Source organism: Delphinus delphis, chromosome 19 (assembly GCF_949987515.2).
Source record: "Delphinus delphis chromosome 19, mDelDel1.2, whole genome shotgun sequence".
Taxonomy (NCBI): Eukaryota; Metazoa; Chordata; class Mammalia; order Artiodactyla; family Delphinidae; genus Delphinus; species Delphinus delphis.
In genome coordinates, this window is record NC_082701.1 from 48964221 (window position 1) to 48976698 (window position 12478).

Here is a 12478-nt window from a genome sequence, read left to right on the forward strand (position 1 = left end):
GCAGGGCGGTGGTGACCCTCAGAGATGAGAGTAAGTGTAGACAAGGGCCACCCCAGACAAGCGGCTGCTTTATGCAGGTGGGCGGAGGTGAGAAGGTGGCCAGGACACGCCTCCCCAGGCAGTGGCATCAGGGCTCGGGCTTTGTCGTGTAGAAAGGGTATAAAGAGCGGAGAGCTGGGTGTGGCCGGGGCAGGGCAGGGCGTTCCCTGGTGCTTACCTCCAGCCCTTGGCTCCGGGAGGGGGCAGCTGGACAGGAGGGGCCAATGGGGCCACAGTGGCCTCCCAGGGTCTGGCCGACAGTGATGCGGAGTCGGCTCACCTCTCTTCTCTTCTTCTGCAGGAGAAGCGAACGTGCCGTGCACATCCAGCATCCTCCAGGAGAAGCAACGTGAGTTAAACCTGGCCCCCAGGAGTCTTTCCTTTACCTTGGATGGGTCCAAGCTCCTTGGGCCGGGGGACCCCTCATCCACTCAGGTGGTAGGGTCTTCGCTACTGTGCGGGATTGGAGGGCCGGGGCCGCTCTCTGCCCCAGGAGCTGAGCTTCACGGGTTCCCAACTTCCTACACGCTGGGCAGCTCGGGGGTCAGGGCCAGAGAGAGGGGCCTGAGGCTGATGGGCCAGGGGGCTGAGCTCAGCAGAGCAGGTGGAACCATGGACAGCCTCGTGCGTGGTCTGCCTGTGGGCAGAGGGGGGCACCGGCAAGGGGAGCAAGCCCTCCTGGGCCGTTGAGACCATCTCTCTCGGGTGACACAGCTTCCAGGAACCACAGTTGGTGACACGGTAACCGAGGCTGTGCCCGGGGTCATGATCCTTCCGTCCCATCACTCAGAGGCCCTGTCTGCAGAGCGGGACCTCCCAAGTCCTCGTGTCCTTCGTCTGATACAGGCGTCTCAGATTTCCTTCTGCCTGTGTTTTCTCAAGAGGCCGAGCACAGGGTTAGACCCAGGAGAGACTTGGTAAAGATGTCAGTTTCTGGCACAGTGACCTCAGGGCATCTTCCCTGGAGGTTTGGGGTGCACTTGATGGGCACTGTCTGAGCCGGACGTCTTTGCTGTTGGCAGTATTGAGTTCCGCACGAGGCCAGGGCTGGGGACTGGGGTCTATGTGTGTATCTGGGGGAGGGTGGGCTCAGAACTTTCCTTCCTTCTCTCTCCTGCTCTTTTGGTCTGTGGTTGCAGCCCACTCTGCCCACCCCCTCCCCAGGCTGAAGCCTTTCTCGAGTTCTTCCTCCAAGCTCTTCCATCCGTCAGCTAACAGGAGGGGTACCTGTAGCGCCAGCTTCCCATGGCCTGAGTAGGTGCACAGGCCTTGGAGAAGGTTTCGACGCTTCAAACATCCGGCGGCAGTTCACAGATGAAGCCCCTCAGGGGCTGGGCGCCATGAGTGTCTCTGAGAGGGGCGTGCCCCCCACAAGACTCAGGCCATAAGTGTACCGGGCAAGGGGAGGGGCAGTGCAGAGAGGGGGGCAGTTCTCTCTCCTGTGTCCTTACAGGATGTGAGGAACCAAGTTCAGCAGCAGCGGGGCTGGGTGTTGAAATGTACCTACGGGATTTTAATTTATAGAGGTGACTGAGTGAAGACGGGAGAGATGCAAGCCATGGACCGAAGAATTTATTATTTACACTTCCCCAGGGCAGGGGCCACGGGGGAAGCACCAGGTTTGGTCGGGGGGGGGGGGGGGGCGGGTGTGAGGCGGGCAGAAGGGGCATGGGGCAAGCCTGGCCCAGAGCCTGGATTGTGTTTTCCGTGGGAAAGGCACGTCAGGGCAGGGGAGACAGCTGAGGACTGGCTGGATTGAATAATGTCGCAGGCTCCGGGCCACAGGGGCGGTCTCTAGTTCTCGGGCACCTGGCCCCAGGGTGATTTAGGGCGGGGGGGGGGGGGGGATATTGGCCTGGGGTGTGGGAGTTAGATAAAGGAGGTGGTTGGAGCTGAGGACCCAGGATTGGTTGGTTTGCATGCGAAAGGTGCGTTCTAGGGTGAGTTGTTTATTATCTCTAGGAATTCGCATGGCCTGGGAGGGGCAGTCTCTCCCTGGCCAGCTAGGCTGCCCCCAGAGATGTCAAACATAATAAAATAAAAGCTTAACACAGGATCACATTCCTCAGGAATGTGAGAGAGGAACCAAGCCCAGATCACTCCTTCTGGGCCCCTAGGAAGAAGAAACCACAGCGGCCTCAAAGTGAAAAACACGGCCACCTGCCGCGGGGCTGTCTCTGTCTCGGAAACGCCAAACCACAGCTCTGTTCTCCACAGACACAAATGAATTGATCAGACGTTTGGTGTCTCCTGGACCTGGTTGGGGAAGAATGCGTGTTTAAGGAGAAACAAAGCCTTTTTGTTTTCTGTTTTTTACACCACGGTTATAAATTTTAGTCAGAATGAGATTGCCGGCGGCCGTCATCCACTTCTCCTCCTTAAGGATAGTCTTGTGTAGTAAAGAATAACAGTAGATGCATGGGAGAATTTCAGAGCTGAAATGGTCATTGAGGTCAGTGATTGCCAAGCCCAAACCCAGCATTTCTGACAACGAGACAAACGGCAGTCCTGTAATGTGTTTTCCCAACACGTTGAATGCATTCAGTTGAGAGAACAGCTTCTTATCCCGCACTTTGGCCGTGTCTACACATCATGGCATTCAGATACTTTTTCTCTGATGGAATGACGGTGGTAGTTGATGGTGATGTGTGTTTGTCATCCCAAACCGGCAAAATAAAAGTCCGTGACCCTGAATAAAAACAGAATAATGGCCATGCCTGACAGTTATGATGCGCTCCGCCGTTTATGTCACACCTCTGTGCATGTCATCTTATTTGATATTCCCACTCGGTTTTCAAAACCTCACTAAAAACAAGGTGGGAAGTGGTAAAAATTGCCCTGGACCAGGAGTCAGAAAATCCTGGGACTGGTGCTATAGCATCTGAGCTTTAAAGGTGTCAGGCCTGGGCTCGAGGCCCAGTTCCTCCATTTACTCTCTGTGCTTCTTTGGGCAAGTTACCTAACATCTCTGGGCCTCGGTTTACTCCGTTGTGGAAAGATGATCGTAATGTCTGCTTCGACAGTCGCTGAGGGCATAGAGGTAACGTACGTGGGTGCCAAGGTCTGCACCTCACAGATAGGAAGCATTGCGCGGTTCTCGCTTATTACTGGCTTTTGGATGAGCCTTGGAACACCTGGTGCAGGTGCGGGGGTGAATCTCGGCATCTTACAGAGCCCAGTCTTGTCCCTGCTCTGCTGGTCCTGTGGCTGGCTCTGTTGTCACTGTCACAGTCTGAGTCCCCAGGGAGCCCTCCTGAGCTGGCCACAAGGGTTGGGAGTGCAGGAAAGGGGCCTTCCAGGGCCTCCCAGCTCACGTGCAGGCATGGGATTGTAAGGCCTCGTCTGCACTGACCGTGGGTGGGGGACTCCGGGGGTGTCCTGGAATCCTCCCTCCTCTCCCAGGCAGCCCAGCCTTCAACCTGCAGCTGCACAGGTGCGCTGACAGCCTGCTGCCTCTGGCTTGTGCTTGCTGTTTGGAACCAGACCTGAGGAAGCCTAGGGAGCCAGTGCGGAGGGGCCGGTGGAAGCAGAGGGGAGAGAGGGGCTCGGACCGGGGCGCAGGAGACCTGGGCCCCCCACCCCTCCAGCTAGCTTGCTGTGCAGCCTCAGCTCCTGCCTGTGGCCGGCCTCCTGGCCCGTCTGTGCGTAGAGCCCCTTCTAGCTCTGACATTCTAGCGCTCTCTGAGTTTCCGTCGCTGCCTCTGTCTCCTGGTTTCCTTTGCCTGCACGTCTGGCTGCTCTGCCGTGTTCACGCTACTCCACAGCAGAGCCCACATTTACAGAGCACTTCTGGCACCTGACGTGGTGCTGGGTGTAAGGACTCGGGGAGCTTACTACCTGCCCATTGAACCTCGCTCCTGTTCTTCTGTGCAAAGTGAATGGCGTCATCTTCCGCAAACTCACGCCAGACACCTGGGCGTCCTTCTAAGCTTCCCCTTCTCTGCCACCTTCCAGAGTCAGATCAGACCCCTGAGAGCATCCGTTGTACCCCCAGCAGATCTCTCATACCTCCACCCACCCCATCCCCCACCCCTTCTCCAGCCGAGGCCGCCATCTTCTCTCTTCTGGATGGATCCATCCTCCCGTGCTGGCCTCCCTGCCTCGGGTCTCTCCCACTTTGGTTCTTCCTCCAGAGTGTGGAGGCCTTCGCGGGAGGCAGACCTGTCCTCACGGCCTCCTGATGCCCTCTAGTGATTCCTCTCCAATAAAGGACGAGGCCGGCCTCCGCACGACCTACCTGCCCACCTTCCCCACCAGCCCTCCCCTTCCTTTCCAGACCGATTTCTAGAAGGAGCGTGCAGACTCCAAGCACAGTTTTCTCTTAAGCTAGTTGGAAAACTCGAGCAGTGCATCCAGCCTCGTGGAGGCGATGCTAGCAGCCCGCTCCACAGCAGATGGTAGGAAGGACTTGGGGCTCCAGAGTGAGTCCCTTGGGACCCAGCCCTGTCGGCCTCTGCCCTCTACTCCATTCATCGCTTCCTGGATCAGGGAGCTGGGTCCGCCCCTCCCTGCCAGGACCTACTGTCATCACAGAGGAGGCTGAGGGCACAGCTGTTGGCTCAGTGGGTGTAGTAACTCTCCTTCCTCTGTCCCCCGGCTCCATCTCCAGGGAGGAGCAGACTCTCCCAGGAGAGCCGTGGCTGCCTCACTCTCTCCATCCCCCCTCCCTTCCCCTCTCAGCAGCTTCACAGTGTGCAAGGCGCTGCACACTGATCTTCATGGCCACCTGGATGCTGGGAAAGGTTGCAATCATTACAGCTGTGTCACATTGAGACGATAAAGACCAGGGGTAAATAACCTTCCAAGGAAGGTGCTCACCCACAGGTCTCCATGCCCCTCCATCTCCAGTCCCGTGTCTGGTCTGAGCTCCCATTTTCCTGAAGTTTCTCCTTTCTGGTCACCCCAGGTACCTGGGGAGGTGCCCCATTGTCCCCTGTGTCACACAGGTACCCCCTCCAAGAGCCAGCTCCACGAGCCCCCCAAAAACTTGGGGTCCAGGATGTGCACAGTAAAGTGCAAGTTGGAGAGACTTTCTCTACCTCACGTCCACCTGTGTGTGTCGGGGGGCGGGGGGAGGGTGCAGATTCCAGGACAGGAGGACTTGCTCTTGGGCCCTCCGGGTGGGACCCAATCTGTGTGGAGGACAACTCGACCTGCACATGTGACTTACACTCGTGGTTGTCAGATGGCTTTCTCAGGGCCAGTGCCAGGCTTCAGATGCAGGGGTGGGGGCAGCAAGTGATGCCCGCAGTGTGGGGAGGGTCTGCCCGTGGCCGCGCCTGTTTGTTAGAGCGGGCTGAGCAGTGGGTCTCTGAACTTTCTCTCGTCCTCGACACTGGTGCAGACTGAGTCCCAATCCTGGCCCCAGAAGGACCCTTGATTCTTCATCCCAGACTGAGCCTCTACCCTAGGCACCCACAGAGCCCCGATTTGTCCCAGGCTGTATCCTGGCTCCAGTCCCTGGTCCTGGACTGAGCTTGGCTCCTGGACCCCAATAACTGTCAGAAAAACCTGTGCGGTTGTCCCACAGAGGCAGAGGGGGAAGATGAGGATGCTTTCGTGGGGGTGTGGCTTGACCTCACGTCCCGCTGTCTGGGATTAGGGACCAGAGGAGCAGCTCTGAAGAGCCAGACCAGCCGCCAAGGGGCTACCCCTCCCGCATGCCCTCGGCCCCACGGCCTCCCCAGCAGCCCCCTGCCCACGGCTGGCCTCCCCACTCCTCTGCCTGGTAACTGGTGTCTTTTCCTGGCCTGTGTGGGCAGCTTGCTGAGCACAGCTGCAGACGGGCTATGTTTAGCGGCTTTAATGAGCTCAGGGTGGCAGACGTCCGCCTTGGGAGCACTTTTCTTGCGTGCGTGCGCGTATGCCTATGTTTGGCATGGTCCGTTCGTGTGTGTGTGCGCGCACAGGGAAACGTGTGCCTGCGCATTTGTGTGTGTGCGTTAGCGTGTGTGTCCAAGCGTCAGTGCAGTCATCTACACAAGGCTCCGTGTGCGTCTGTGTGAGTCTGTGCCGCGTCTGCATTGCCAGGGACGTGTGCAGCTTCCGGCACGTGTAGGGGCACAGAATAGGAACAAATTATTAGTTCATTCGCTTGTTTGAAAAATATTTAATGAGTCTCTTTTATATGCCAGCACCTTAATAGTCTCTGGGGATAAAATGGAACTAAAACAAATCCAGTTCCAGCCTTTAAGGCTCTTACAATCTGGGGGTTGGAGGAGGGGAAGACAAATGAAATAACCACAAAACTAAAAGTATAAGGATTAGTCCTAGGACACAGAAAGCCATGGTGCTTTCTGGAGGAGGAGAGTAAGAAGGGAAGGCCCCCAGGAGTAAGGAACACTGAGGTTTCTGTAGGGACTGTCTGGGCACAGAGGGTGAGAGGAAGAGTCCAGGCATAGGGAACAGGATGTGCAAAGGCCCTGTGGCGAGAGGCACATGGGATCCTTGACAACTGTCAAAAAGGCCGACGTGGTTGAGCTCAGAGAGGGTGGGGCAAGTGGTGGGAGAGGTGAGTGGAGAGTCGGACCTGTGGGCAGACCACACGGGCCTTGGTCAGGATGGGGAAGCCGCAGGAAAGGACAGTGTAGGCTGACATGAGATTTTTGTAGGGCAGTTAGTGTCTAGTCATGATTCGGCCGGGGGTTCTCGCAGGAAAAGGAAGGCTCTCGAGCAGCCTGACTGGAGGAGAGTCCCGCAGGAGTTTCTTCAATCTCAGGTAAAGGAAACCCGCCAGGCACAGGACGATGCCCTGGGCCACTCCCAGCCCTGAAGGTCGCTGCGTGGAGAGCCTCCCCCTCTGTCCCTGCCCCACCTGCGCAGGAGCTTGGCCTTCGGGAGGGACAGCCCATGGTGAGCCGGCAGGGAGGGAGCCTCACTGGGGATGGTGGAGGTGGATCTGGAGGGGCGAATGGAGACCATACTGCACAGTCCACTGACTTATACATGAACGAACCACCTTTTCCTTTATTTTTCTATAAGCCCCTTTGTAATTTCGACTCTGCATACCCATCCAGCTGGACTCGTGACAGAGCCCCCTCTGTGATTCCAGGGGTTTCCCGTTTCCTCATTTTCCTGCCCTTGTTCCAAAGCCCCCAGGGGTCGTTCCCGCCACCCTGGTGGGGAAACAGTGTGTGCACGTGCGAATGTGTGCAGGAAGCTCTCCATCCACACTCGTGGATGCTGTGGGGCTCCGGGCCCCAGCCTTGTACTCCCTTCCGTCCTGGTCTGCCTAGGGGCCAGGCTCCTTGGGGCACAGGGTGGCCAGACCGTGAAAATCATTCTGTCTCCTCCTGGACTTGCGAGAGTCCCCGAAGCTGTGAGGGCATCGCACCTACTTCTGTCTCCTCCCCTCAGCCTGGGGCAGAGGGTGGGGATCTCTTTTTAGTCTCAGGGAACCTCTGTCTCCTCAAATCCCTTTCTCCTGGGGACAAAAGGGCTTTTAATCACCCTGCTATGTGCCCTTTGAAAAAATTCTTATTTTTAATCTGTCTTTTGAGTAGATAGCACATGTACATGTTATAAAATTCTACAGGAATGAAGGTGATGAGGGTTCCTCCCTCTCCCCAGAAGCCATGATTGTGACTAGGTTCTTCTAGAACATTCCAGAGATATTCTCTGCATATATGAGCATCTCCCTAAATATTCATTTATATATATATATCCCACACAGATGGGAGCATTCGGTGCCTTCCACTCTGTACCTTGCTTTTCTCAGATAACAATATATCTGGAGTATTTTACTATCTAATACATTCAGAAGGGCATCATTCTTTGCAACGGGTGTGTCATATTTCACGGTGGCCTAGTTTATTGAACCAGGCCCCTATTTATGGGCACATAGGTTGCTTTCTGTCTCTTGTCTATGTCTTAGAAAGTGTGGCAGTGGTTAGTGTTGTATCCATGTCCTTTTGTACATGGACTTGGAATTGCTGGGTCAAGGGCACTCTGTATGTGGCATGACCTTGCCAAACTGCCCTCCACAGAGGCTGTACTGGTTTTCACTTTCACCCGCAATGAACAAGGAGAGGGTGCTTTCCCACACCCTGGGTGGCTGGGTGTTGATAACTGCTAAGGTGAAAAAAAGGCGTTTTAGAGTGATTTCAGTGAGCGTTCCTGCAGTTTAGGGTTCTAAGGCTGAGCACCTTTTCATATGTTTAGGGGCCCTGCCCCGTTCCTTTTCTGGAGCCCATGTTCATTTTGAGGGGATTACCGTTGGGGAGTGTGCTTTGGGGTTCCTTTGTGGGCAGGCTTGACAGGGGTTCCTTAGCGGGTAGGACCCAAAGGTTCAGGCAGGCTTCTGCTCCTGACAACCGCCTCTCTTCCCCTTTCCCTCCCTGCCAGGGATGGCTCTGCTGGCAGAGCCAGTATGGAGGCATTTAAAAGACTGACAAGAACACCCCATTCTTAACCCCCGCCTTTGTGGGGTGATGCTTCAGGAGGATGAAAGAGCCCTTGCCGGGTGACCTGGGTTCAAATCCCCACCCCTTCACTTAACCTCTCTGAGCCTCAGTTTTCTCATCTGTAAAATGGGCAGAGCACCCCTGTCCTCTCAGGATGAATGTGAAGTTTGCCTGAGACACTGGGCGAGGACTAGAAACTCAAGACCCATCTGAGGAAGACTGCATTTATTACAGAGAGTCACCAGATAGGGGACGCCAAGCCCTTCTAGCATCACTGTGTAGTGGCAGGAGAGGTTCTTACGGTTGTATATCTGAAACCTTCCCTGGGCCTGATTCAAGATGGGGACGCTGGGTTCCCCCAAGGGGAGTGGCTCCTCGGAGCTATCCCCAAGCTCCCTTGGGTGGCCAAAAGTATGTTTTCAGGAGGCAGGATCTGGGGCCCAGACCCTAGCAAGGGACAGGACTTGGTAGGGACAGGCAACTCTGTGGGGGGCTAATTGGCTCCTGGGGTTTGGCCTCTTTAGCCAGATGAATCCAGGCTGACTTGATTGGCTTCTGACCCTGAAAGGCTTAAGGAGTCATAGAAGGGGCCTCGGCCTCTAGATCCCACAGCCCTGTATGAACATCCCCTGCCAGCATCCCTGCCCAGTGACCACTCACAGTCCTTGCTTGTACAGCCTCCTGAAGGGGAGAGAATGCCCTGCCGCTGGGCCAGCACGGGTCACTCTCGTACTATTGTAAACATTCCCTTAGTTGTGCTGAAATTCCGAACTCTTCAGAAACTGTCCGCACCCCCATTCATCCCGACTCTGTCTTCTGCTCCTGTGACCCAAACACGGCTCAGCTGGGATTTGCAGGCAGCAAATGTCCCATAGAGCCTGCTCTTCCCCAGGCTGGGCCCCCTTCCACAGCTTTCCTGCCCAAGTTATTGGGCTCCAGATGTGCCCTCAAAGTGACCTGAGCTGCAGGGAGCAGGACGGGGACGTCCCCTCCTCATTCCATGGTCTCTAGTGTGCGCAGCCTCAGAGGCTGACTAGCTTTGCGGGTCCCATTACCCAGGCTCAGGCAGTTTGCAGCCTTTGGTCATGTGACTGGGCTGGGTCACATGACGTAGGCCTTGATCGCGTGACCCTAGGGGCTTGAGAGATCCTTGAAGGCACCTGCTATATATCTGCTTCATCTTGGTACTTCCAGCCCGGACACAAGTTTGGGCAATAACCAACGGAGGAGGAATTGGCAAGTCATATCAAGTTGGATTTTTAACCCAAATGCAGGATGGTGATTCACTCATCGTGTTTCACATTCGTTTTTTCCTTCCATAAGCATGTCATTTCCTTTGTGCATTTCCTCATTTGCTGTCAGCTCCCAGAGGACAGGGCATTTCACTTCGTTTTGTCTGTAGTGTTTGCATTTAGCAGAGTCAGGGGTAGTAGCTTGGTGAAAATGTTCTTATCGTAAACACGACACAGGCTTGTAGTGCATTCAATGGATGTATTCATAAATAGTTGTAAACTAAAAGAAATAGGAGTTTGCTAGAGAAAAATTGGAAAATAGAGAAAAGCAGAAAGTTAAAAAAAATCACCCATTGTTCCACCATCCAGAGAAACCACTTGTAAACATTTTGGTGTGCTTTTCTTCCAATATCAGGCCTCCAACCCACCCTCCACCCACTCCACCTAGGTTGCTGTTTTTGCATAAAGCCAGGGGCTGGGGCACCGTGGAGGAGGGTGGCCTGGAGTCTGGCTGGTGAACAAAGTTGGTGGCTTTTTAATTGTCCTCTGGAGCCCTCAGTGGCTGCCTAGGTCAAGGGTGGGGGGGAGTAAGGAAGCGGGGCTCTGGGCCCCCCAACCTTTTTCAGTCAGAGACGTCCAATTTCACCTGTTCTGCAAATTGGGTTTCTAAGGAAAATTTCACTGGGCAAAAGATTTCACTGTTTTAAAAAAGTTTTAAAACCATCCAGCGCGGGCCCATTCTTTCCCTTGCTTCACACTGTCCCGTCCGCATCGTGACCCCATTCATGAACCTGCACTCCTTGAGCCGCTATGAGAGCTGCAGGTTCCAACCTGGTTTGTCTTTCTGCCAGTGTCCCCTCCTCCCCAGATGCCCTAAGCCCTTGGCGCTACCTTGGGCTCCCAGCCCAGTGACCCTACCCAACAAGCAATGAGGTGGGGTTGGCCAGAGATGTCCAAGTGAGCCTGTCAGGGCTCTGGGGGACCATTACTTCCTGGGGACTTTCAAGAAATGTGCCTCCTGGTGGATGACGCTCCCCTGATCCCAGCTTCTCCTGGGGGTTTGACAGCATAGAGATGTCTCATAGGTCATGTGTACCCTGGGATCTTCACTTGCAGTAAGTTTTCACAAAAATGTCATGCTAGGTCCTGACCACTGGCACCCTGTGAGATAACCGTCTCTGCCTGAGTAGATCTGAGAAAGCTTTCCAGAGGTGGTGACAATTGAGCAGGTTCGTAGGTTAGGTAGGAGTTTGCTGGTCTGCAGAGGGAGGAAGGGCTTCCCAGGCAGAGGGCTCAGCATGAGCAAAGGCATGGAAGAGTGAAAGAGTTGTGTCTTGTGGGTGAGTCAGAGCCAGTGGCCTCAGTCATTGTGGTGGGAATGTCTGGTTCTTAGAAGAGCAGAACCCTTGTGGGCAAGGTACTGGCAGGTGGGTTCTAGGCTGCCTTTCTGTTGGTCTACAGAGACCTCTTCTAAGACTGAAGATGGGGAAACCCTGGTGCTATTAGTCAGCTCTCAAGGGGCCAGAATCCAGATCTGGCAGGCAAGGTCTCCCCACCTCCATCTTCCAGAGCAAAGCATTTCTGGCTTTTGTGCATTAAAAGGAAGCAAGTCTCCATCTTCAAACAGCATGGGAGGCCAGACTCTTCCCCTTGGCTAGGGAAGGGGTGAGGGATGCTGAGGACAACCCTGCTGGTCTCCCATCTCCACTGAGCCAGGAACTGCCTCGGCATCATTTGTGGCCGGGACGCAGCACAGATTTGATGCCCAGGGCATCACATGGGCCCCAAGGGAGCTGGCCACAGGAAGATCAGGGATGCGGGTGCTCTCAGTCTGTGTAATCAGTGAGGGTGCAGGGTGCAGTCCCCACATACTGGAGGACATGGTACCCAGGAGATGGCAGGACCCTCATGTCTTCCCTGCAACTTATTTATAGCCTTGCTATGGTAATTTGTGGCAATCACAGCATTTAATTCTGTAATCACACTGCAAGCAGGCATCCAGCCCAGTGAGGCTGGGGAGGCTGCCAGGGCTTAGGGAGGGACTTGGGGGCAGGGCAGGAGTGTGGAGGCGGTGATGTCCCCATCAGCCTCCAGCCCCATTGTGTCAGCTGTGGCCCTGGCCCTGTGCTCCCCGATGCACCCTGGATAATAGTAATAATAATAATAAACTACTAACCCTTATATAGCACTTACCATGTTCTAGGCCCTGTCCTAAGCGCTTTGTATATATGGGCTCGTTTATCCTCATCACCACTCTGTGAGGTAGCCACTGTTATTATGCCCATGTTCCAGATGAGGAAACTGAGACACAGGGCACACAGCTGGTAAGAGCCTAGATTTGTACTCAGGCATTCTGGCTCCAAAGTCCATGGTCCCAACTAGGTTTCTCCTGGCCCCAGAAGTGAGGGGTCTCCCAGGCTGCCCGCCCATATCCTCAGCTCTGCCCAGCTCCTGGTTCCCCCTGGTCCAGCTGCCCCAGGGCTGCACACATGAGGCTGCACACACCACGAAGTACGGTTGCTTCATCCTGGGGAAGCGACACTCAGCTTCCCTCCTGGACACTCTCGGGGTTTCCTACTAGCAAACTTTCACGTGCGGTGGGAAGAAGTCTCGGGGGCTTTAGTCTTCAGGATGTCACATCCATTTGTGCTCCTGTTTTTTCTCCTGCAGAATGGGGATTGTCGTGTCTACCTCACTGGAAAGCTGTGGCGATCAGGGGGATGGGAGGGGAGCCACTTCGTCAAGCATCGTCTTCTGCTGAGTGTGGGGCAGCTCACTCAGTCTTTAATTAGTTGTGCGGTTTGG

General features: G+C 55.1%; 1 protein-coding gene across 1 annotated transcript in view; it reads left to right on the top strand.

Moving 5' to 3' along the window:
* The window catches only part of PITPNM3 (PITPNM family member 3), a 90065-nt gene that overhangs the window by 47026 nt on the left and 30561 nt on the right, over positions 1-12478 (top strand). Inside the window, exon 4 of the mRNA XM_059997811.1 lies at positions 341-388. Within this exon, the coding sequence (XP_059853794.1) occupies positions 341-388 (48 nt within the window). The remainder of the gene's footprint in view (positions 1-340; positions 389-12478) is intronic.